Source organism: Eptesicus fuscus, chromosome 10 (assembly GCF_027574615.1).
Source record: "Eptesicus fuscus isolate TK198812 chromosome 10, DD_ASM_mEF_20220401, whole genome shotgun sequence".
NCBI classification, from domain to species: Eukaryota; Metazoa; Chordata; class Mammalia; order Chiroptera; family Vespertilionidae; genus Eptesicus; species Eptesicus fuscus.
This window is the reverse complement of record NC_072482.1, coordinates 58743381-58770678: the sequence shown is the minus strand read 5'-3', so window position 1 is coordinate 58770678 and position 27298 is coordinate 58743381. Positions and strand designations below refer to the sequence as shown.

Below are 27298 nucleotides of genomic sequence, written 5' to 3'. Positions count from 1 at the left end.
ATGAGAGAGTTAATTAAGGACCTTAAAATACCGTGAAAAATACTTCTACATGAAGAAATTACTACCAGAGTGGAATTTTACTGTACATAAACCCAGAGGTTGCAGTGTCCAAAGTGGCTTCTCTAAGCAGTAATTCTTTTTCTGTTAGCTGCCAGCATTAAGACACACTTTAGTCTGCACAAAGCAGGTCAGTGTTTGTTATTAAGGACTTAAAGTCTGTTTTTATTTTCATTATTATTTTTTATTGAATTTATTAGGGTGACATCCTATATAATAATAGACAAATATGCAAATTGACCATACCTCCGACACATCCACAAGCCACGCCCACAAGCCACGCCCACCATCCAATCAGAGCGAGCATGCAAATTAACCCAAACCAAGATGGCTACAGCCACAGAGAGCAAGGTTTCCTAGGTAACAGAGGAAGCCAAGCTTTCTGCCAGCCTTTGCAGGCCTAAGCCTCCACTCAAGCTACAAAGTTTCAATTATAGAAGGTAAACAAATTCAAACAAATGGCGGCAGAATGGAGCTTGAGAGAGCAGGCCAGGGTTGCCGGTGGCAACAGGGGAAGCAAAGCTTTCCACACACCCTGGCCGGGCCCACCCACTTAAGGCAACAAAGTTTCAATTATAACCCTAACACAAATGGCTTCGGGCCTCGGAGGGAGCCCCAGGCTTGGCTCAGCTCCAGGCTACAAAGTTTCAATTGTAGAAGGAAAATAAATTCCAGATACCAGGGCCTCTGCTTTCGTTGCCAGGGGGCGTGGCCGGCCTGCAAACCACCACAGGCCCCTCGCTCAGGCCACCCCACGCCCCAAGGGTACCCCACCCTGATCAGGGACACCCTTCAGGGCAAACCAGCTGGCCCCCACCCCTGTACCAGGCCTCTATCTTATCTAATAAAAGAGTACTATGCAGATTGATCATCACTGCAACACACAATATAGCTGCCCCCATGTGGTCAAAGATCCTGCCCCCATGTGGACACAGGATGGCCACCACAAGATGGCCAGCAGGAGAGGGCAGTTGGGAGGCACCTGGCCTGCAAGGGAGGGCAGTTGAGAGGGACCAAGCCTGCAAGGGAGGGCAGTTGGAGGTGATCAACCCAGCAGGAGAGGGCAGTTAGGGGTGACCAGGCCGGCAGAGGAGGGAAGTTGAGGGCAAACAGGCTGGCAGCAGAGTGGTTAGGGGGTGATCAGGCTTGCAGGCAGAAGCAGTTAGGGGCAATCAGGAAGGCAGGCAAGCAAGCAGTTGGGAGCCAGCAGTCCTGGATTGTGAGAGGCAGGCAGAAGCGGTTAGGGGCAATCAGGAAGGCAGGCAGGCAAGCAGTTGGGAGCCAGCAGTCCTGGATTGTGAGAGGGATGTCCGACTGCCCGTTTAGGCCCGATCCCTGGGATCGGGCCTAAACGGGCAGTCGGACATCCCTTGAGGGGTCCCAGATTGGAGAGGGTACAGGCTGGGCTGAGAGGGTACAGGCTGGGGTACAACCTCCCTCCGTGCACGAATTTCGTGCACTGGGCCTCTAGTTGGTTAATAAAATTATATAGGTTTCAGGGGTACAATTCTGTAATACATTATCTGTATATTTTATTGTGTGTAAAGTCTGTTTTTCTAACCAGTTAATTAAAAAACAAAACCTAGCAATGATAAAAACACCCATCAGCACCTTGGGAGTAATGACAAACAGCCTTTTGAAATTAAGACAACGCTTTCTAAGAGTTTGATGGTGTTTACCTTTTCCTTTTAGTTATATAATTTTTGCAAAAACAGCATCAGTGAACCAAGGGGATAACTTAATATTAATGTCATGTAAAATGCCATTTTTGCCCACACTTTGGTATCACTAGAAAATGTCAGGTGAAATGATTTCCTTCTTACCCTGTCCATCATAGTTTCTTCATGATTTATTCAGTAGGAACACATAGATAATTTAGGGATCTTAAAATGAATACAAATTTTTTTTAAAGTGCTAACACTAGATATATTTTTTAAAATATATTTTTGATTTCAGAGAGGAAGGGAGAGAGAGAGAGAAACATCAATGATGAGAGAGAATCGTTGACTTGCTGCCTCTTGCACGTCCCCTACTGGGGATTGAGCCCACAATCCGGGCCTGTGCCCCTGACCGGAATCGAACCTGGAACCCTTCAGTCCGCAGGTTGATGCTCTATCTACTGAGCCAAACCGGCTTGGGCAACACTAGATAATTTTTAAAGCAGTCTGATTATATTTATTAGTAGTGTCATGGTCCTCCTTGAATATTTCATACTCTGCCTGAAATTCATCTCTTATTGGGAAAGTTGTACTTTACTCTGTTAGAAGTATTAGAAAGTGTTAGAAATTGAACCATTCCTCCTCCACAAAATAAGTTTCACTTTTAAATTTTATGTACCTTAAACTCAATGCAGTGAATTTAGGAATGCTTTTCATTGTTTCCTTTTGACATCAGGCTTCATGACAGTCATATTTCGTCAAGTAAGGTTAAATCAGGTATCTGATTAATTCTGTTTATAGAATTAGACACGCTCAAACTTAAAAACACTGGATTTACCCCTCTTCCCCAATATGCTTATATCGGTAATTATAATAGCTTTCTTCTTTCAGATGCCTTCACCTGCCTGTTATTCACCCCACCACCCACCTGTTTCTCCCCTCTCTATTTGCACCACCCCTGTGGTCTTTGGGTTTTCATTTGCACTTGACTAGGTTGTATAGTTTGAGGGGTAATGGGGAGGAGAAAGAAATTCTTGCATTTTACTTGCTGAAAGAAATTGTGGGATTTGTAAGAGGAGGAGAGGGAGAGTGGAGGCTCTGGTCTGGCCAGTGTGATGCAAATGAATCCGGCCTCTACCCCTGGACTGCTCTTCTAGGAGCTGCAGGAGGACTCGGCTAAATGAATTAGTAGAAAACTTTTTCCTGGAAATTTGTGTTTTGCAGATTAGTTTTCTAGGTGGCAGGCTAGCGATCTTGTGAAGTATAGAAGTCATTTACTTTTCAGTGCACCGTAATTAGCTTCCAGCCTTGCCATTCAGCTGTAACTGTTCTCATGGGGTCATAGCTGACTAAATCGCCAACACAATGATACTTTTCAGTTCTTTCTTCATACACACACACACACACACACACACACACACACACACACACACACGCGCAGTAGTTTGCTGCCGCTTGCCTCAGCTGGCCTCCCCACCCACTGTTGCTCGTAGCTCTCCACCGCACTGTAGTTCGCTGCCCTCCTGTAGCTCTCCCTCGCTGGTAGCTCGCTGCCCCGCCCTCCTGCTGATTGGTCGTTACCATCACGGTGTAATGGTCATTTGCATATTACCTCTTTATTATATAGGATATATTTTATTGATTTCGAGAGGAAGGGAGAGGGAGAGAGAGATGGAAACATCAATGATGAGAGAGAATCATTGATCGGCTGCCTCCTGCATGCCCCCTACTGGGGATCTAGCCCACAACCTGGGCATGTACCCTTGACCAGAATTGAACTTGGGACCCTTCAGTCCGCTGACGTTCTAACCACTGAACCAAACCGGCTAGGGCCTTTTCAGTTCTTATAATTTGAACTCTGAAGTATCTGGCACCATTGACCACTTCCTTAATACTCACTTTTCCCATGGTTTAGGGACACCAGGCTCCTATAATTTTCCTCTCACCTTTTTGACCAGTTCTTGTCATTTTTAAAGCCTACCCTCCCCCTTTCTTCCTGTTACTCTTTTCCTTGTGTCCCACTCCATCATTCCTATCTCCCAGGATTATCTCATCTACTCCCAGTTCTATATATTTTGGTAACTTGCAGATTTATGTTTATAACCCCAACTTCTCTACCAGTGTCCCCTTTGTATCTAAAACTCAACTTGAGCAAAACAAGACTAACTTATCACCCTGACTTCCTGTAGATTCCTAATGTCAGTTAACTGTGATTTACCTTGAACCAAAATCTGGTAATCATTTACAAACCCTGCTCCTTTCCATTCCACTGTACAACTCTTTATGTTCATGTCATGTAAAGTTTAAGATTGTCAAATTTGGAAAAACGTCTTTAAAATTTCTTTAATATATGAGCTACAGATTTGAGGCATTTGAAGTTTTGTCCTGCAGTGAATAAACCTAACATACGTTTGCATTTTAACTGACAACCCTCATTAACTAATTGGTTGTTGATGTCTTCCCTATAGTGGTGTCAAGTAGCAAAAGTAATACAATTTAGTAACCAGTTTGATGTTCTTTATTCAAGGGAAGGCAGTCCATGCATTGGGGGAAGTCAGTGCCTCACAAGCAGTGCGGCACTCTTCCCCAGGGATTCTGGACAAGAGCATGTTTTATAGAAGTTAGAAAAGGCAACATGGAAACAGGGAGTGATTGGTGAGGAGGTCAGTGATTGGTGAGGCTAAGGGGTCCTACTTTCTAGGATAGGGTAAGCTAGTGAAAGCTGAATTGGAGGATCGTGATTGCTTTTATGTTTCCTTGGCAGCGATGCATTTCTCATAAATGCAAGCTGACTTAGGTTTAGATTTGTGATGTCTTTTAATTGTAAGGACTTTCTACAGACTAACTTATGGTTCTGTACATCTCAAACCTTGTTTGACCATGTCCTTTTTCATCGCTCTCATAATCTAGTGCTAGGTACAATGGTCCTCAATCATATCATAATAAAATTTCATAATGCCTTATTGTGTTGTCATTTTTTACAGGGTCCTCAGCCAGAAACCTCAAAGGGTAGAGGAAAAAGATATTTTCCCTCTCCTACATAGCCAATGAAGCTTAAGCTTTGGGCCCTGAGAGGAGCCCCAGCAATATATTTGTGTGGACATATTAGCGGGAAGTAGGAATATTCCTAGAAGCCATTATGCAGAGAAAGAGACTTTCCTCTACCCTTCTAGGTTCTTTTGGCTGATCTGCTAATCAAATTGACATGAGACAGATTAGCAAGAGAAAATAATCAAGTTTAATTTTATATATATATATATATATATATATATATATATATATATATACACACACATACATACACACACACACACACACACATGTATCTATATGTATGGGAACCCCATATACATGAGAGAGTCCAAGACTCCACATACATGAGAGGTTCAGAGACAGTTAAAATGAGCTATAAATGGCATTCTGAGCTAGGGATGAGGTAAGTCACCTTGGGGCTTCAGAGGGGAGGAAGGTCATTCAGATATTCAGTAATTAGAAGTTTACCCTGCTTTAGAGATAGGTCATAAACAGTTATTTCTGGCGATAATGGTTATTATGGGCAAGATCCCTAATTTAAGTTCTTAAGGGGGAGATAAAAATTTTTCTTAAGCCTAAAGGGTCTTGATTGCTTTCCGCACAAAATAATCCACATACCAAAATAGCACACCTTGGGGAGCCTGTTCGGTACCCTTTCCGCATCCTGATATTAAGATAGCCTATAACAACTCTATTCAGAAATTACAATGAACACATCAGTATTTCCCATTAAACCCAAAGCAAATGTGTTTTTAAATCAACTTTCCTTCAGCCCAGTCTAGTGTCATCTGAGAAGAGGGGAAGTATAATATACTGTAGGAGTGAAGAGATAGAACTTTCAACTGATTGTGATTAGTAGGGGAGGAAAAATCATTTTCACTCTGCCCTCCTGAGTTTTCTGCTGAGAGCCCTGGAACAAAAGATTGACAAGAGGAAAACCAATAGAAGTTTATGAGCATGTATACCTTAAGCTTAAACTATTCAATATGCTAAGGTGCCATATTTTGAGGTTGCATGTCCTGAACCCCGTCAGCTCGATGGTAAATTCTTCTCTGGCCACATCACTTCTCTCTCTCATCCACCCTATTGTTGCATCCTAAATGATCCTGCCCTCTTCTCTCTTCCTCCATCCTGTACCAGATTGAAGGAACCAGTTCCCACTGCCTATCCTATTTGGGGAGATGTGTTCCCAGTACCCCGGGTTGAAATTCTAAATACATTTCCCACAGAATCATTGTTATACTTTGCATGAGGTTCTTGTTCCATTATGGGTTAACTAAACCTTTTTAAACTGCTACCCTGGGCACCTTGCCAAGATGTATAAATAGCTTTGTTTTCATGGGAAAATGTGTTTAAAGTTCCAAACAACTAATTCACACATGAACTCTTCTATAACTTGGGGAATGTGTCTACATGAATTACTGAGGCATAAAAGGAGGACACAAGTCCAGGCTGTTTTGGTCATGTTTGGTTGATTTGTTTTGTAGCTATATTCCACTTATTCAGATTGGTTTTCTCACTCATTTCAGGGAATCAACTTGGCATATTATGATATACTTTGCTATCTTTCACTCGTCCCCCCTGCTCCGTACCCTGCCCAGATTAAAAAAGAGTGTCTGAAAAATGAAATGATACATTTTCAGCATCATCCTTTTTTATTTTAATCCTCACCTGAAGATATTTTTCTACTGATTTTTGGAGAGATTGGTAAGGAGAGGGAGAGACAGAGAGAGAGAAATGTCTGTGAGAGAGACACATGGATTGGTTGCCTTTGCGCACGTCCCAACCAGGGCTGGGGATCCAGCCTGCAACCAAGGTACATGCCCTTGGCCAGAATCAAACCCGGGACCCTTCAGTCCACAGGCCGACGCTCTTTTCAACGGAGCCAAACCAGCTAGAGCATCATCCTTATTTTTGAAAGACCAGTTGTTTCTACTGATGGAAGATTTAGCCATATTTAAATCATCTTTGTTTCTGAGCCATTAGGACTTAATAAAGGGCACTCTGCTCTTATGATGTGGCTCTTTCCTCCCACAAGGGTGTGGTCTGAGGGGAATGTGCAGGTCATTTGCTTCTGTGTTAGAAAGGCAGGGAAACTAAACATAAGCTTAAATTAGATTGAAGAAGCCAATTCTTTCTTTTTCCTTGCCTCCTATAGTATACCTTCATGATAATTATTTCACAGGTGATGAATCTGAGGCCTAGATAGTCAGTCAGTGGGAGTGTTGGGACTGGACCCCAGGTTTCTAGGTGCCAGCCATGGCATTCAGAGATTTCTGGGGCTAATCCAGAATATAGAAGTTTGAAAGATGATTCCCTACTTCTAGATCTCTCGATATTTTGTAGTACATTTCATATATTTTTTATTTGTAAGGCAATTAGGGTGTTGATACCCTTGCCTCATATAATACTGAAAAACGTGATTGCAGAGGACATAGGTGCCAAAATGCTAAGTAAAAAGTGACTCAGTCAGAAAAAAAAAAGCCAATATTGCGTTAGCATCTTAATATATTTTAGGAAGAATTCAGAAGTTGGGCAGAAATGACATAAAATTAGATTTTAGGGTTTAAGAATATGTAAGCAGTTAAATAATTATTCATACTTTGCCCATATTTTATAAATCTGCCACAGTGTAATTCCCACTGACTTCAAAAGAAGATCTATATGTGGACTTAGGAAGTGTGAGAGAAATGTGATAGAAAATCTTGGCAATTTTGAATTATAGTGCTTTTTGCAAATAGAGTATTTCCTGGCACTTGCTCTGTATAAACCACTAAGCAATACAGCACACCTTTCTGTACTATAACAGGCTTCTACTTAATAAGGTTTGAGTATATATTATAACCATTGTAGCTACTGGGTAGAAAGTATTCCAAGTATAGCACAGAAGTGAAGGGCAGCTGGGGGTAGGCACAGCAGTGCTTTCCCTTTGTAGTGAAAGTGCTTTGAAGAGTACAACAAGAATAGTTAGTTTAGCCACAGGACTTTACACGGTAGAGAATCAACTGACTTAGTGCTGGCTTGAAAATGTATTTTGCCTACTGTCCCTTTGTGGGACTTTCTTTGTTTGAAGCAAAGTACGGGCCCTGGTTGAACCTGCACAGAACATGGAGTTTGCAGGACCAGAGTTTTCAGTATTATGTGTCCCCAGGGCTTCTTTACAAGCTGACTAATGGTATGTAGACCTCAGTGGGCGTGCTCCTTTCCTGTTTTGCACTAAGGTGCCATCAAGTGGCAATATCCAGAACTGAAGCTGCTATTGCAGCTCTCCCTCTTCTGCCAAGCACTGCTGAGAAACACATTTTTGCATTTTAATTTGGAGGAATGATATTGCTTTGGATCAAGAATTATAGGGAAGCAATGAACTGACAATAATGAGGTCAGAGACGTGTGTGGCAGTTGGATCCTTAAGCAACCATTATATTTGGCATCCTCTTAAATCCAGCATTCTCAGAGAATTAAAAATTATTTAAAGCCCGTTTCTTTACTGGAATAAACTTTAATGCAGTCTTTCAAATAGCCAGGTGATTTATTCATTTGGGCAATAGCAATTGTTGCCTTAATTGTAGAATATAATGCTAATTTAGATTTTTTTTTCCCTGTACACTGTGGTATGTGTTCACCACCCAAAGTCAAGTCTCTTGTCTATCACCATTTATCCCCTCTATACCCTCTTCCACCTCCCTCTACCCTCTCTACCCTGCAATCACCACAATGTTGTCCATGAGTTTTTTCTCTCTTTTTTCTTTTTTACTTAGTAACCACCCCCACCCCCACTGTGTCTGCTGCATCTAGGGTGGTATGCCCAGTGCTTGGGCATAATGTGAGATCTCTGTCCTCAAAACCTTGCAGAATAGCTTGGGAAACAAGTGAATGACTGAAAATGAACAATGTGCCAAATCCCAAATGCAGTGGCATGGGTATCAGGTTTGGGGCTATCTCAGGAGTATTGTGCAGGAAAACTGGCACTTGAGCCTTCAGAGGAAGGAGAGACCTTAGCAGATAGTGAAGGCATTTGAGAGCCTGAGGAATGAACTCATGTACATGGACTTGAGGTAAGAAGTGAGGGACCCAGGGTGGCTGAGAGTTCTGTTCAGGAAATAGTGAGAGGGGTCAGAATTCAGCAGTTACACAATGTGTCATGACAAATAGAAGCACAGCTACTCCCACCACTTAATCTTCAAAAAATGTTTTTCTATAGGCACTCTTAAAGAGAATTCTCGTAAAGAATTTTCTCAACAGCATCTCCTTAGCTAAAGTATTAAAAGTCAAACTGTCACTATAATGTCCCTCAGCCTATATTGGTAGCATAACATCGAAGTGCAGTTCAGTACAAACGATTGTCTGGGGACCTGAAACTGCAGTCTAACGAAGGTAATGCACTGACTGGTGCTCTGGCTTAAGTCAAGAATAAAATTTAGTAAGAGTATGTAAAGCAGTGATTCTTAAATAGTGGGTCCATTTCTTTGGGAAATTGATAATAGGTCTGGGTTCCTCTCCTCCCCAATGCACATATGCATAATCATACCAAATTTTGTTCATTATTTTAGTCTATTCACAGTTTCAGGGGGTTCACACCCTTACCCCTCCCACTCTCACTCATCCATAATCTTCCTGATATACATCCTTGGTCTAGAGTTGCAGGTGGGCTACAGTAATCAAACATGGTAAAAACTGGAGCACAAGAATGTTTGTGCTGAGAGGACGGATTCATCTGTTTTAACAGGAAGCCAAATTGAGGCTGAGATTTCCATTTATGAAAGTCGATGAGCTTGACGGGACATGTGTGAACAAAAGATGTTTATTCCACTTTGGCTGGAATGTGGTCAGGAATGTGATTTTTCTTAGAGAGCAACTGAGTCTACTCTAACACACTAAAAAGGGTCCCAGAGCTCTCTCTCTTACAGAGAAAGTCATGGTGATTTTAACTTAGAAAAATTGTAAGTCAGATGTTACCAAGAGCCATCTGAGCTTCTTTAAAAAAGACAAATTATTGGTAGTTTTGGTATTCTTGGTAAAGAGTTTATAGAATGTCTAACTTGAAGTACTTATAGCTTACTGGTGAATTTAAAATAAAAATCCTTGTGTAATAGAATCTTGGGAAGCTGAATGACTTTATTTGCTTTTGGGATTGTTTATCTTTAAGCCAGTTGCATGGTGAAAACATCTTGTTTATTTACCCAGTTTTATTGGCTTAATGTTCTTATTAATTGTAGTTTCTTTTGCATTGCAGTGTTTTAATCTTGGGTGCTTCAGGTGGAGTTGGTACTTTTGCTATACAGGTAAACAATTTTTTTTTCTTTTAATTTTGAAAAGAATTTATATGTGCTGCTCTAAGGTTTTTTGTTGTAATAGAATTAATACATTAACAAGAGAAATAATAAGACTGATTGATGATGATGGAGGTGATGATAGTTTAAGACTTATTTTGAGCCAACTATAGTATGCTAGCACTTTACAAACATTAACTATTTAAGCCTGCTAGGTTTTTTTTGTTGGTTTTAGATAACACCTATATATATAAAAGCTTAAGTGAACATCACAACCAAACGGACAACCGAACAGGCTGCATGGGGTGACCAGGCCGGCAGGGGGTTAGTGAGGGGCGACCAAATGACCGAACAGCAGGCTGCATGGGGCGACCAAGCCTGCAAGGGGGGCATTTGGGGGCGACCAGGCTGGCAGAGGGGTGCATTGAGGGGTGACCAGGCCAGCGGGGGGTGGGGGGGAGTTGGGGGCGACTAGGCCGGCCAGGGGGAAGTTGGTGGTGACCAGGTGAGCAGGGGGGTTGTTGGGGGCGATCAGGCAGGCAGGCAGGTGAGCAGTTAGGAGCCAGTGGTCCCGGATTGTGAGAGGGATGTCCGACTGCCAGTTTAGGCCCGATCCCCAGGGCCTAAACTGGCAGTCAGACATCCCCCTAGGGTTCCTGGATTGGAGAGGGTGCAGGCTGGGCTGAGGGGACTCCACGCCCCCGCTTCCCTGTGCACAAATTTCATGCACCAGGCCTCTAGTTGGTTAATAACACTATTTAAGTTTTAGGTGTACAACATTATAATTCAGTATATACTATGTACACTGTAGAGTGCTCACCGCCACTAAAAGTTTAGATTCCATCAATCACCATATATTTGGCCCCTTTTAACCATTTGACCTCCCCTCACCTCTTCCCCTCTGGTAACCACTATTGTGTTGTCCCTATTTTTGTTTCTTTTGATTGTTGAATTATATGAGTTCTTTATATATTTTGGATATTACCTTCTTTTTTTTAAAATATATTTTATTGATTTTTTAAAGAGAGGAAGAGAGAGGGATAGAGAGTTAGAAACATCGATGAGAAACATCGATCAGCTGCCTCCTGCACACCTCCTACTGGGGATGTGCCCACAACCAAGGTACATGCCCTTGACTATAATCGAACCTGGGACCCTTCAGTCCGCAGGCCGACGCTCTATCCACTGAGCCAAACCGGTTTCGGCTGGATATTACCTTCTTATTAGATATATCATTTGCAAATATTTTTCTATTCAGTTGCTTGCCTTTTTATTGTTGATAATTTCCATTGCTGTGCAGAAGCTTTGTATTTTTTATATAGTCCCATTTGTTTATTTTTGTTTCCCTTGCTATTCAAGTCAAATCCACAAAATCATCACTAAGACCAATGTCCAGAGGCTTAATGTCTATGATTTCTTCTATGTATTTTATGGTTTCAGATCTTTCAAGTCTTTACTCCATTTTGAGTTAATTTTTGTGTATGATATAAGATAGTGGTCTAATTTATTCTTTTGAATGTGGCTGTCCAGTTTTCCCAACACCATTTATTGAAGGGACTTTTCTTCTCTATTGTATATTCTCGGCTCCTTTGTTGTAAATTAGTTGTCTATATATGTGTGGGTTTATTTTTAGACTCTCAATTCTGTTCCATTGGACTGTGTTTGTTTTTCTGCCAGTACCATGCTGTTGTTTTTTTTATTATTATTACTGTAGCTTTGTTGTATAGTTTGAAATTGGGTAGTATGATACCTCTAGCTTTGTTCTTTTTTCTCAGTATTGCTTTGGTTACTAGGGGTCTTTTGTGGTTCCATACAAATTTTAAGGTTTTTTGCTCTATTTCTGTGAAAAATGCCATTGGAATTTTTATAAGGATTGCATTGAATCCATAGATTACTTGAGGTAATATGGACGGACATTTTAACAATATTGATCCTAATGCATGAGCACGAAATCTCTCTCCATTTCTTTGTGTCTCCTTCAGTTTCTTTTAAAAATGTAAGATGACTTTTTATCTTGTTAATAGAAAGATTATTATTTCATGAATTTCTAAATTCACATAAATTATTTTTTTCTTTAAAGCCTGAGGGAAAGGTAGGTTCAGTAAATTCACTGTAATTTCACCTTGTCCTTCTAAGAAGGAAATTTTCTAATGTAGAAGGAAGTGTTAATCTTTCCAGTGGTTTAATATATTAGTTACTTTGTGAATGTCTTGTATAAGAAATGTTGGAAAGCTTTGTAGTCTTGAATTTGAATAGGAAGGATCAATATGAACTCGACATATTTTGTGTACTGGTGTATGCAAAGCTGTCTTGTGAAATATCTTTGCTCCTTAAAAGAAAGCAGGGCTTTTGGAGAAATGGCAGATTCCAGATCTGGAATATGAGCTTGGAATATATTAAATGAGCTTGGAATATATTAAATAGTGAGGAAAATATTAACTTGAAGGAACTCCCAAAGATGTGACACTGAGTTTCAGTAATAATGGTAATTATTATGGATCAAAACCCTTCAAATATATTTAATTCCATGAATTCATGATGATATATTTTTTAAAAGTGCTCAGTTTTGGAAGAGGACCACCTTATTTAAAAACTGAAAAAGGTAAACAATTATGTGTCTTGCCTTTACTGTATGAACTTTATCTGAGTAAACAAAGCATGTTTCTTCATAAAAGTATTCCAACTACTAAATTAAAAAAAAAAAGAATATTATTTTGCAACCACCAGTAGACAGCTGCTAAGATAATAAGAAGAGCAACAACCAGACATGATGTGCCTGCTCTCATTTTGCCAGACACTGTCCATAGTCTTGCTAGAGGGTTGAAACAGAAGACACAGAGCACAGAGCAGCATGGAACTGAGCCCCGAGTGTGCAGTTAGAAATTCCTCACTGGGAAACTGCAGGTCCGGTCAATGGCCTGGATTTTTTCACAGATAAATTATTACAAAGTGAAGGGTTAGAAGAGGAACCTATAGTTTAAAAAGAGACTTAGAAGACATTGAATTTTAAAAATACACAAGGCTAAACTATAGTGTCTAGAGAATGCTTATCTGGGTGCTAAAACAATATTTTTAAATGCATGGAGGTGATTACTATAAACATCAGGATAATGATGACTTCCAGGGAGGGAGAGACTTGTGTTGGGGTGGGGCACATAGAAAAGCTTTTGGAATGGCTGCTGTTTTCTGTTTCTGCATTGTGTCTGCCATGTATGCATTTTTTTTATACTTGTGCTTTATTTTACATAAAAATTTTTTAAAGGTAAAGCTGTTTTTAAAATCTATTAGTGGTGTTTAAAGATACTAGATAGTTCTAAGTGGGAGAAGAAAAACTAGAAATTTGGAAAAAATTCATTGAACTGTTTCAACATGTGATAAACTCTTCCTGAGGATTTAATACTGTTTAAAGAAACCATTAAATGTAGTGCTTAAAACATAATTTCCTTTTTTTCCCCACAGTCTCTTTTTTTATATAGGTACTGGATATTTATCTTGGATTATATTCTTCACATAATTGAATATAGATTGGGACTTGCTGTTGAAAACAACATGTTATTGTACTCAAGTGTCTCTGTTTGCAGCCTATAAACATCATACATTTTACATGATGTCACTCCTAAATGTTTTAACCTTTTGCACTCGGATGTTGAGTGTGACTTGACACGGTTAGCATCAGTAGCAGCTCGAGAAAAAAACAAGCAAGTGCAAAGGGTTAATTCCCCTCATATTTCCAGGGCATATAAACCCTTGGTCAATATTGCTTTTAAAAGTGAGAGATTAGGTAAGATTATAAATGGTTTTTAAATCCTTTATTCTTTTTTTTTTTTTTAAGATTTGTATTGATTTTTCTAGAGAGAAAGGAAGGGAGAGAGAGAGAAAGAGAGAGACATTGATGTGAGTGTGAAACATCAATTGGCTGCTTCCTGCACGCCCTCTACCAGGGATTGAGCCCACAAACCAGGCATGTGCTCTGATGGGGAATTGAACTGGCAACCTTTCTGTCCTTGGGATGAGGCTTAATCAATTGAGTCATACCAACCAGGACATTCCTTATTATTTTAAAAATATCAGGCATCCACACTATATCTGTGGGAACTATATATTTAGGTCTTTTTACTCCCAAGGTAATCATGTTTAAAAATAAAGTGGTTTTATTTTCTTCACTTCTTTTAAAAAGCATCTAATCATTTATTACCTAGTACTGAGAGCTACTTGCTTTTTTTTTTTTTTAATATATTTTTATTGATTTCAGAGAGGAAGGGAGAGGAAGAGAGAGATTGAAACATCAATGATGAGAGAGAATCATTGATTGGCTGCCTCCTGCACACCCCCTACTGGGGATCAAGCCCAACCCAAGCATGTGCCCTTGACCAGAATTGAACCTGGAACCCTTCGCTCCATAGGTTGATTCTCTATCAACTGAGCCAAACCAGCTAGGGCGAGCTAATTGCTTTGATACAGCTGCCTTACTCAAGATTGTATTAAAGATACAGATGAAGAAATGTTGCATTTTTATGTTCTGAATATATTTAAAATTGTCATTTTCTGAGAACATGTTTTTATTTATTTACTAAGGGCCCAGTGCATGAATTCGTGCACCTTGAAAGGAACTGTGGGCCGCGAGGCAGCGGTGGGCACAGGGGCGGGTCTCGGCCCATCCTCCACGCCCCCACCGGGCCCCACCAGCCGCAGTCCCTGGTCCTGTCTGCTGGCAGCCCCGTTCCCACCACCACCACTCCCACACGCTGATGGTGCCAGCCCTATTAGCACCCGCTGATGGCGTGGAGCGATTGGGGCCGGCACCAGCAGCAGGTGCAAGTGACGGCTGCTGTCCCCATCGCCCCTCAGGAGCAAGGGGAGGTGGATAAGCCATCTGGGTGATCAGGGTTGGCATCCACCGCTCACACTCGCTGCTGACCCTGAGCGATCGGGACTGGCACTGGGCACCGGCAACAGGTGCGAGCAGGGCTGTCGCCAGCAGCAGGTGAGTGGTGGCTGCCGGTCCCGATTGCCCCTCAGGAGCAGGGGGAAGTAGAGAAGTGCTAAGGGGTGATTGGGGCTGGCAGCCACCGCTCGCACCCACTGACAGTGCCGAGTGTTCGGGTCAGTGCTAGGCACCAGCAGTGAGTGTGAGCACCGAGCAGGACCGCCGTGCTCAGGAGCAAAGAATTTTCAGTAACCACCAGAGCGACTAGTGCCCCACCTTGGTCTGGTGCCCCCCCCACCCCCACCCCCAGCTCACCTGCTCCACCATCTCACCGCGGCTGACACCACCGTGTTCCGTGCAGGCCCCCTGGTGGTCAGTGCACGTCATAGTGATTGGTTGTTCCGCTGTTTGGTCTGTTTGCATATTAGGGTTTTATATATATACTAGAGGCCCAGTGCATGATTGAATCATGCACGTGTAGGTTCCCCTACACGCTTTCGCTTTCGATCGCTGGGGAGCTGGGTGCCTGTCCGTGGTGCACCAGGCCTTTCAGAAGCCTCTAGCTCGGTGGAGGCTTCTGAAAGGCCTGGTGCCGGAGCAGACAGGCACCCAGCTCCCCCGCTTTTGATGGACCGTGGCGGGACGTGAGCTCGCTGCCCCAGAGGCCCCTTCTGTTCTGCAGCACAGCCATGGCGCAGACGCTGGTCCAATCGGCTACCCCAGCCACCCCGAGTCCTGCCCCCTGTGCCTCCCGCTGGCCCAATCGTGGGCGTAGCGGAGTGATGGTAATTTACATATTACCATTTTATTAGGTAAGATATTTGCCATTTACTTTTGTCAACCTTAAAAGTACTAAATTTGAGGCTATAGACTCCTGTCTTTTCTGATACTGGTGAAGCATTGAGCCCTTCTCTGATTGGATTGGTTATAACTTCATGACAACAGGCGACTGGCTGTCTCATCCAGGGAAATGAGATCTACTTCTTGGAATTTTCTGAGTGAACAAAAGTTGAATCATTTGTACTAGTTTCTGACAGATGGTTTCCTGTAGTGCTCATTAAGACGAAGCACTTAGAGTTCTCTAGAGATCAGGCTGATATATGTGCACGTGGTGCCAGCTATTTTTAAAAATGCAGTTTTCTGCTTTCTCTCTCCCTTCCCCCCCCTTTTATTTGGCAGGTAATGAAAGCATGGGATGCTCATGTGACAGCAGTTTGCTCTCAGGATGCCAGTGGACTTGTAAAGAAACTTGGGGCAGATGATGTAATTGATTACAAATCTGGAAATGTGGAGGAACAATTGAAATCTTTAAAACCGTATGTATTAGAACAATGTTCACAGTTGATAATGAAAGCTTGAGATGGTTTGGTGATCATGTTGGAATCTTAGAGAAGAATCTATGAAAATATTCAGTGTCATTAGAAATCATTTAGGTTGGTTTCTGTTTTAATTCCAGATGTTAATATAGCACAGTAACACAATGAGATAGGTATTGAGGAAGATATTTTGCTTACATGGTCTTTTCAGTTAACTTTCATTACTGGCTTGTAACAGGTCTGAAGGCAAAATTGGAAGTGTGTTCCTTTTGATGGCATCTGTCACCACAGGAAGAACGTAGAGCAGTGCATGAAAATTTATGCTTAGCACTAAACACATTTTTGGCTTAATAAGGGCTTCACAGAAACAAAGGCAGCATAAATGTTGATGATGGGAGCACTGTGAATGTTCTCGGTGCCTCTGAATGCCAGGCTGTGGTTTGGCCTAATGTACAAACGGGAGCAGATTCAGGCGTTCTCCCAGGCCCTGTTCATCTTGACTGTGGGTGCTTACTAATCTGGTCTTCATCTGGCCAAGATATGCTGAGAGCATAACCTAGAAGTGTTTGGAAATCTACTTTACTGCTTTTTTTTCTTTACTGAGAATCAAACTGGCCATCTTTCAGTGTCCAGCCAACTGAGCCACATGGGCCAGGGCTTACTGCTTCTTTTTCAAAGGTGTTTCCTTTTTCGATTACTTTTCAGAAGCCAGTTATTCTTGCCCACTTTGTGTAGAAATATATTTTCATGGCTTTAAAAAAAAAAAAGGAGAAAAAAGGGATTCCCTGTCTGACTGCCTAGCCTTTCTCAGCCAGCACCCCAGCTCCCAACAGCAGTATGGCAGTGCACCCAGGAACTGACTGCTTATTGCTTCAACTGTTTATGGAGCCTCCACTCTTGCCAAACAGTATTCTAAGCACAGGATGAGATACATTAGTGAACAAGACAAATTTCCCTTTCATGGCACTTATATTCTAGTCAGGGAGGCTTCATTGGCAAGTGCTCTCAAGAACACCAATCAGGGAAAGGGGAAAACAAATGATTGGCGAGGAGTCTGTTTGATATTCTGTGTTTTAAAAATGCCTCTGAAGCATTGGAACAGAGGCATCTGAGGGCAAGCCAGGAGAGTGGGATTTTTTAAAAACCTGTTCCCTGCTGTATCCCTCCACTTGGAACAGTATAGTAGCATGTAGTGGGGTGCTCAATAAGCAAAAACACACACAAAGTAAACCAACAACCAAAATATTTGTTTACTGAGTTATTGAGGGAAACTTAGGAGCAGAGCAGTTGTTCCAGATGGAGGCAACAGCAAATATAAAGCCCCCGTGGCGGAACTCACTTGGCATGTTTGAGGGGTGACACGGTCCCTGGCAGAGATCTTGTCCACTACTTCCACCCTGTGTGTCAGAACCTAGGCTCTCTGGGCCTTTGAGATCTGGCTTCTAGGTAGTGGTAGTTTCCACTGATCTCATACCTTCTGCTGCCTCTAGGAACAGCAGTATGAGACTGAGGCCAAGGCCAACCCATTGCCCTCTATCTACCTTACCTTTTAACATGTCTGGAGTATGTCACAGAGAACAGGGAACCTGACAAATGAAAGGCTGTAGCACACTCAGACCAGCACCCACAGCTGTGCTACAGTTTGCTCCTCCACATTGCTCACGAGTGGTCTTATTCCTTTGCTTACTCCTTTCCAGTAGGGGGATCTCATCAGCTTACAAATGTAGACCATTACTTTTTTTTTTGACAGCTTTAGTTAAAATTTATCTTTATAACTTACTAGTAGCCCGGTGCATGAAATTAGTGCGGCGGGGGGTGGGGTGGGGTGGTTTTCCTCAACCCGGCCTGCACCCTCTCCAATCTGGGACCCCTCGAAGGATGTCCTAATGATGGTTTACAAGGATCAGGCCTAAACCAGCAATCAGACATCCCTCTCACAATCCAGGACTGCTGGCTCCAGCTGCTCACCTGCCTGCCTGATTGCCCCTAACCACTCTGCCTGCCGGCCTGCTCTCTCCCAACTGCCCCCTGCCACCGGCCTGCTCACCCCCAAATGCCCCCCCTGCCAGCCTGATCACCCCAAACTGCCCCGCCCCCCCGTGCCAGCCTGCTCACCCCCAACTGCCCCCCTGCTGACCTGCTCACTCCAAACTGCCCCCTCTGCTGTCCTGATCACCTCCAACTGACCCCCACTGACTGCTCACCCCCAACTAGCCCCCCTGCTGGTCTGCTTACCCCCTGCCATCCCATCCTGGCCTGATCACCCCCCAGCGACCCAAGGTCCCAGCCCCTCCTTTTTTTTTTTTTCAGCACCTCCTTGAGTGGAGGCCGGGGCCGGCTGGAAGCAAGTATCTAGTATTTATTTATCTTCTATAATTGAAACTTTGTAGCCTTGAGCAGAGGCCAGGGCGGGCCAGGGTGGGTGGGAAGCTTGGCTTCCTCTATTGCTGGGGGCAACCCAAGCCTCCTGCTTGCTCCAGCTCCATGGCTGCTGCCATTTTTGTTGGATTTATTTATCTTCTATAATTGAAACTTTGTAGCCTTGAGTGGAGGCCAGGGCAGGTGGGAAGCTTGGCCAGTAGCCTCTTCTCACCACCTTCCAGGGTTGTGACAACTAAAAATACCTCTAGACATTGCCTAATAGGTCCCCTGGGAGCTAAAATCACCCTCTATTAACAACCGCTTGTTTAAATCATTCTTAAAGTATTAGAAAATTTGATTTTATGACACAAAAAAATCAGTCACGTTTGACTTATCTAGGAGAAAAGCCAGAGATTCAGTAAGTGGCTATTCTCTTTACTCCTTTGTCAAAGCAGCCACCCCTTGGCTGGATAGCACAGCACAGTTTAGTTTGTGACTGTCTCTGAAAGAAACCCTATGGCTAATGGTGATGGGACTGAAGGGGAATTGGAGCCCTGGGTAAAGACTGACAAGGATATTTTGATTTGCTTCTTCTTCCCCAGGTTTGATTTTATCCTTGATAATGTTGGTGGATCCACTGAAACATGGGCTCTAAATTTACTCAAGAAATGGTCAGGAGCCACATACGTGACTTTGGTTACTCCTTTTCTCCTGAACATGGACCGGTTGGGCATAGCAGATGGCATGTTGCAGACGGGCGTCACCATGGGCTCTAAGACACTAAAGGTAAGGATTCAGGTCCTGGTTGGTGAGAACAAGCAAGTGCCTCTTGCTCCTGGAAACTGATTTCCACCCAGCCAGTTTCTTTCATCTTGGAGACAAGCATGGGCTTTGGAGTCGCACCCTCACTGTGTTCAAATTTCAGCCTCCTTAGTAGCTGTGTGACCCCTTACAAATCAATGTCACTAGACCTTGATGTCTTCACCTGTAACACGGGGCTAGTAGGATATATGCCTTACCTCATGTTGTAAGGGTTAAATGCGATAGTCCATGTGAAGGACTTGGCACAACGAAAAGCTCCTGTTAAATGTTAGCCTTTATTGTTACCATCTGATATACCTTCTGCTTTTTTCTTGCCTATACCTGATGCTCTCTATCTTCACCAGTCTTAACACATAAGGTCTCTTGTATGGGAAGGTGAAAATTTTAGTAAGTGTGCAGCTGGCTGTTTTTATGTTCATAGGATTGGGATATGCCAGTGATTTCCAGTTGGGGCTTTCAGATCTTTAGAAGTCCATGGGCAATTTTTGAATTTCAAAAACCTGAAAGAAATTGTAGTCTTACTTCAGTGAGACTACAAAGACTCATAGAACCATCAGGCCTTTCCTGGATTTGTATTGATTGTCCCACCACTGCACATCCCATATGGATCAGAAACTCTAGCTATTGATGGCGTTCTGGAAGTTTCTGATGCTTGATTAGTCATCCTGACTGTTAACAGGGCCACTGTTACCAGGGCTTAACCTTTTGCACTCAGATGTCGAGTGTGACTCTTCACGGTTAGCATTGGTAGCAGCTCGAGAAAAAAGCAAGCGAGTGCAAAGGGTTTAGGAGCTGTGTCCCCACCTGAACACACCCAGTGTGTGGTGGGCCTAGAGATGTGCAGCCTTGGTTACAGGACCGGTGGCTTGAGTGTTTGTTCTTACTTAACGTGATAGCCTGTTGTCCTCACAGTGACGACTGAGCCTTACGTAATTCCACCTTATACACTGTTGGTAATCATAGGTCATTGGTTTAAAATCTGAATTAGTGATAAGGTGGAATAAGTGATACAAAAAAGGAAGATAAATTCTATTTCATTAATTAGAAAAATACTTTAGGCCCAGGAAAAAGGCAGTAGAAGGTTCCTTTACAGTAAAAGGTTGTGGGTCACTGTGTCGAGCCCTCCATCACTGACCCATATTTGTGAGATGACTGGCTTGATAATTATCTTAACTTTTTTTTATTCTAGAAATTAATTTGGGACCTTTCTGGGAGTGAACTTTAGGACTTCGGTCTCTCGGATTTTGTGTACTAACTACACATAGAAGTGGTAGCAAAGAGCTGTGATAAAAGAGACCAGCTCAATTCTTAGGAACCATGTGTGGGTGATAGACGTGAACACCCAGCACAGTGCTCCGGGGTCTTCATTTTCACTGGGTCCAGGCGCAGCCAAAAAGTGTCCACAGGGTGCTCTGTGAGAGAGAGGGAACGTACTATGATTTGTCTCTTCTTTCCCTTTTCACAAAGCCCAGGCTTTCCAAGAGCTTTAAAATATAAGTTTAAGTTTTCTAAACGGTTTTACAGTTTGTATTCCAGTGAGTCCCCTTACAATTTAACCTTCAGAGCTGGCTTCTGAGAGTAAAACGGGCATAGCTCTCTTCATTTTCCCTTTCTCTCTGCTTGAAAGATGATAGTGGTAATCTCATGTGAAAACCTTTTAAGTAGTTTCTGATGTCTTTCTGAGAATGTGCAGTTAAAGCCTCATTGTAGTGCTCTGGGCTCTCCTGCCTGCTCTGGTTTACGCACTCCTGTAATGGCCTGGAAAAAAAAGTAAAAATTCTGCTGTTGCAGACCAGAAGTTTCACTTTACAGGGCAACCCACTGTAAAGAGTTATAGACATGGCAGTGGTGACTATTGCTATTCCTTCTTTAAAACCCTAGACAATTACCAGAATGTTTTCATTGTAGTCTGTAAGGCTAGACCTTAGCAGGAAGTACATGAGCTGGTCTGTGAGTGCAATTAACTGGGCCCCCTATAAGCTTGGGATAATCTCAGTGCTTCCAACTGTATTTTTTTGCCTTTCTTTTTTTTTAAGTTAGTTACCTAGACCAGTGTTTCCTGACCTCTTTCATGCTCTGACACACATAGAATATGAAAGTATTTGAAGAGCATATTGAGGCTCCGCTGGGTCAAGAACAAACTAGAGACTCTGCAGCCCAAGCTCTGCCCTGCTACCCCAAGGGCTGACGGGGGTCCATGTCCCATTACACCTATTCTAGGGTAAACTTGGTTCTGTTTGCATCTGTGGTCTTGGGATAATTATTAATGGTGACTTCTTTAACTCTCACAGTTGTTCCAGGTTAGACAATAAACTGTAGGGTCACCTGACCAAACCGGTAAGCCATTCCTGACACACCTGCTGTGAAGCTCTGCCTGGACAACAGCTTGGTTTTATCTTCTTTCTAGTCTTAACTCTCATTTGACATTGCCCCAGTCTTTCCTCAGTAAGCTTTACTTTAGAACTAGGTGAAACATTTATTGTATACTTTTTATGTATTGGGCATTTTACATGCATTCTCATTTAACCCTTCCAACAACCCTGTGTGCTAGGTGGTGGCATCACCATTCTGCAGGCCAGGAAACAGGCCGAAAGAAGTAGCTTGACCTAAATAGCACAGCTATTAAGTGCTTGAGCTCGAGTAGCAGGGAGTTCCATTATACTTGCCAGCTCCATGCCTTGGTAGCAGCAGATTCAAGCTGAGGCAACGTGAGGGCGGGCTCAGGGAAGAGGAGTCAGCCATCCCAGCAGTTGTGGGCACATGCAGGGAGGGAGGCACATGGTCCTGGCGGCCTCATAGCTCACATCTGATCAAGTGTAGTTGGGCAGGTCAATGGGGTATCATGGAGACCCTCAGCTCACTTGTTGTTTTCATCATGGCCTAATGATAATAAATAATAACAATTCAAAGTAGGTATGGCAGTAGAGTGATCATGAACCCTCTTGGTGTAAGATTTTTGTTTATCTTCACCAGGAGATGTTTTGTCCCATTATAAATTAGGTGGCTGTGGACTTGCTGTAACTATAGGGGAAGACCCAGCCATGATATGTAAAAAAAAAACCTAACTTTGTTTTGCCTTTAAAACTATCTTATTACTCTCAGAGCCAGAAAAAAACCCACTGTGATTGGATTTCTTATCTAAAATTATATTTTGATGCCTTACTACCCCCGAAGAATTCTTGAATTAGGTAAAAAGCTCTTTTCTGGTGCCTCTTGGCCTTAACTCAAACCTTAGTAGAGAAGGCCTAGAGGTATCAGCCATAGTTTCTCATAGAGAAGAAATTGAGTGTGTTAGACCATCTAGACTGTCATTTTAAGGAGAGCTTTCCTGTGCTTACTTGTCAGTTGCATGTTGGTGAAGAAGCCTGAGATCACAGGGATTTTTTTTTTGTTCATTCATTTATTTACTAAACATTCACGGAGCATTCACTATCTGTCATTCACTGTGCCAAAGTGCTGGGCATGCAGCTCATTGTGGCAGCATGAAATGGGAAGTCAGTTTGTCTGTCCTAGTCCTCCAGAAAATACTTCTCACTAAATTTGCATTTAGTCAGAATTTATCCTTTTCTGTATTTGACATGTCTTTTTTTTCCTTTTCATTTTAGCATTTCTGGCAAGGAGTCCATTACCGCTGGGCCTTTTTCATGGCCAGTGGTCTATATCTGGATGACATTGCAAAGCTCGTGGATGAGGGAAAGGTATGTGCAGCCTGTTGTATTGCTAGAGTGTTCCTTATAATCTGGGCAACTTGCCCACCAAGCCCAGTCCTTGGGAACTCGGCAGAGGTGGGCTCGACCAGCATGTGTGCTGCCTCACGTGGCCAAATTTAAGTGCCGTGTTTTTGGTTTTACCTCCTTGGGAATCATAGACGTAGACTGCTATACCTGAAAAGAGCTCACACTGTCTAGTCTAATCCTTTTGGTTTATAGATGAAGAGGCAGGCCCAGAGAGGTTATATGATTCTCCTGAGGACCATTGGTTAGTGGTTAGCAGAGCTGGGGTCTGTAGCTGGGCTGCTACTCTTTTGCTGATGGTCTTGAAAAGAAGGCACCATGAAGGTGCACGGAGATGGGGCACACTTGTGAGTTTACGATAGAACTGCTTCTGGAGGTAAGCAGATTTCCAGACGGGCAAGGAGACCAAGCATTGGAATTTAAACCCCAACAGAACTGGACTGAAAGTCAGGTACCGGGGTCTCCTGTTCCCTGGCTGGTGTAAGAAAATCGAGGGCCAGTAAATGGTATACCTGAGAGGGTCGATGGGCAAGACATGGGTGAGGATGGATGGAGACTCTGTGGGGATAACTGGTTGGTTTTCCGACCACTCGTGGCTATCCTGCAGTGGGCATTGTGGGGAAGGACTGCTGCTTATAGTCTGGTCATATCTTTTGGGGTATCAAAAGGCCTTTCAGGGCTGTTGAGGGTTGAAAGTCTCCTCAGCTACTGCCGTTTGAGTTCATACACAATCTTAATCACCCTGATATTCCATCTTTGAAAGATAACCCAGAAGGAAAACTCATATTTTGGTGCTGATATTTATGACTTTATTGAGAGATTATATGGAATTATAGGATGGAGAACCTTATATACTCTAGAGGATTGCATGAGGGCATAGATAAAATCATTCCCATTTTACAGATGAGAAAACTGGCTCAAAGAGATAATGGGACTTGCTCATTTGCAGAGGTGGGACCAGAATTCATACTTCCTGACTCCCAGTCCTGTGCTTTTCCTTCTCCACCTTCAGCTGCATTCTCAGTGCCTAAGTATGATCTGGGACTTCCCTTGTCATTTTACAGTGGGCAGGGAAAGTGATTGGAGCAGGGCCAGCATTACCACCGCGTGATCCATGCTAAGCCACTTGCAAAGACCCTTTGCGATGGACTTGCTTCTGCTGGCACCTGCCCCTTGCTGGCCCATTTTATTGTTCTATTTCAGTTGTGAAATGGACAGTTCCTAGAAACGTCTGACTTCTTTTTGTACATGTACTGTTTTGTTTTTTAAATTCTGTTACAGCCAAGGAACTACATACAGTATGTGATAGTAAAGACCTACTACTCTTCCCTAAATTTTTTGGTTCCAAATTTGCATGCCTTTTCTCAGACTTCTGAATCTGGCTGTGTAGATGGAGGGCTCAGCCTTATTATCACTGTGTGAGTGCTCCTTTGCAGGGGTCTTCCCACATCCCTTGGATGCTTATTTTATTTTTAGAAAGACGAGAATAAACTATTGTAAGATAATTTGGCCCATGATTCTGCATAGTGCTCATGTGGTTGGAGCCCCGTTATTAGAGAGGTCCCTGTCCTACAGCGGCCACCACACAACTCTGCTTGTCCTGATAGCTGCTTCAGGCTGTCCTTTAGCTTACCACTACCGCTTTGTATTCAAAACACTGTCTCTTTCTCTCTACCTGGAAAATACTATTTACGAAACAAAGAAAAGAGGTGACTTGTGTATATGTATCTATTAAACTTGGCAGATAACTGGTAGAATGGCTAATAAAGGAAATGATAGAAATATAGATGCCCTTGAAGTATCCTTGAACGAGGAGCAGTGAGGAAATATTCTTCTGACCTTCTCTGCACCGGGGTTACTTGGGCTTGGGTGTAATTCTGACAGTGAAGGGCTCTGGAACCATGGAAGTTGATATGTGACATTGGATGCCCTGGTGAGGTCGGCTGTCTTATCGTTCATCCTTTTTCTTTGTGGGCGCAACAGGTCACTGACTGCCTACACTTGGAAATCAGAAAGGATTACCTATCTGGTCTACTTACATATTGTGTGGTTAGTAAAGATTGACATTCTTTAGGTTTTGGCTGAGTGCTTAATGACTCTAATTCGAGGCATCTGATAGAGGGTCTATAGTTGTTGGACACTGTGAAACCATGAACCAAAAGAACCTACTCTTTTAAAATCTACTTAAAGTTTTTAAATAGATATACATTTGCAAGGTTTAAATTTAAAAGCTAGGAAAAGTAATTTCAAGAAATCTTCCTTTGACTCCTGTCCCTCAGTGACTGAGATTCCCCCTGTCAGATGCAACTAGTGTTACCAGTTTTTTGGGTATTCCAAATATGTTCTCTGTATCAGTAGGCTGATACAGAGAATGATTTAATGATTTACAATCAACACATTGAGTATAATGGGCAGCTGAAATTGTGCCTTGTGCCATTTTCTGCTAAGCACAATAAGCTTTTTTTATTTTTTTATACTATTTAGCCATCATTTTTGGTTGGGAGTGGGAGGGCCATAGCAAATATTAGATTTGGGCCAAACATGTGTCATTGATTAACATACTCAAAGATTAAAAACATGAAAACCTAGCACATATCTAGCTTACTGTCCTCCCCTCCTCCACTCCCCATCCTGCCACTGTGTCACGTTTAGAGAGACTGAGGCTCTAAGAGACTAAATGACATGTTCAAGGTCACAGAGCTAGGCAGGGCCCAGGTCTCATGAACTCTGGGACAGTTCCTGCTACCATCCTTTGCTGCCTTTAAGATTGGGACAATAATAGTTAAAAACTAAATTTCTCTCCCTGGCCAGTAGGACACGGTTGGATATTGTCAGTTGGTGAGGATTGGGCCAAAAGGTTGTCGGCTCTGTCCTCAGTAGGGGGCATGCAAGAGGCAGCCTATCGATGTTTCACTCTCACATTGATGTTTCTCTCCTCTCTTCCTCTCTGTTCCTCTTACTCTAGAAAAATCAATTAAAAATCGTAAAAAAATAAAAATAAATTTCTCACAGAACCTTCATTGTTTTTTGCTTGCTTAATCATCCAAATATTAGATAGGTGAAGTTTGAGTTCTATCTACAAAATCCTCTTCTTGAATCTGTCAGTATCTCTCAGGACTGAGAGGAGGTGATGAGGCAATTTTAAGATCGCAATCTGCCACTGATAAAAATGACTGTGCTTTCAGGGAAAATATTTATATATATTTGCCTTCATATGCCTGTGTTAGTTTCTTATTGGTGCTGTAACAAATTACCATAAGTGTTGTGGCTTAAAATAACACTTATCTTATAGTTGTGGAGGTCAGAAGTCCAAAATGGGTCAGCAGATCTGTGTTCCTTTGGAGGCAGGTGGTGGGGAGGGCCTGTTTCTTTGCCTTCTCCAGCTTCTAGAGGCTGCCGATATTCCTTGGCTCATGGCCTTGTGTCACTTTGACCTCTGCTTCCATTATCATCTCTTTCCTTCTGACTAATCCTCTGCTCCCCCTTGTGATTATGTTGGATCTACCCAGCTAATTCCCCCACCTCAAGATCCTGACCACAATCTCATCTGCAGAGACCCTTTTGCAAATTAAGTTATCATATTCGCAGGTTTTGTTACTCTGGCTGCCACAAGCATAAAATATATCAAAAGATTTTTAAAAAATTAAAATATTGGCTGCCCTTGAGGAGGGGAACTAGGTGGCTGAGGATCGAGTATGGGAGGGAAATTTTTCTTTTTTTTCTTTTTTTAAATATATTTTATTGATTTTTTACAGAGAGGAAGGAGAGGGATAGAGAGTTAGAAACATCGATTAGAGAGAAACATCGATCAGCTGCCTCTTGCACACCCCCTACTGGGGATGTGCCCGCAACCAAGGTACATGCCCTTGACCGGAATCGAACCTGGGACCCTTGAGTCCGCAGGCCGACGCTCTATCCACTGAGCCAAACCGGCTTCGGCAAGGGAAATTTTTCTTTGTACCCTTTCATCTTTTTTAGTATGTTTCTTTGCACACGTTCTTCATGTGATAATTAAAGACCTTTGATGTCATATACTTAATGTCCACAGGTCTATTGAAGATCCTAGGTGACCAGCCAAGCTTCTTGATTGAGTGATTATGTAGATACTTCTGTTTATGTC

The 27298-nt window shown here is 42.6% G+C and overlaps 1 protein-coding gene across 1 annotated transcript in view; it reads left to right on the top strand.

Moving 5' to 3' along the window:
- RTN4IP1 (reticulon 4 interacting protein 1) overlaps window positions 1-27298 on the top strand; it is a 44100-nt gene that overhangs the window by 9531 nt on the left and 7271 nt on the right. The window contains exons 5-8 of the mRNA XM_008155385.3: window positions 9982-10030; window positions 16125-16261; window positions 19225-19408; window positions 23050-23142. Of these exons, the coding sequence (XP_008153607.1) occupies window positions 9982-10030; window positions 16125-16261; window positions 19225-19408; window positions 23050-23142 (463 nt within the window). The remainder of the gene's footprint in view (window positions 1-9981; window positions 10031-16124; window positions 16262-19224; window positions 19409-23049; window positions 23143-27298) is intronic.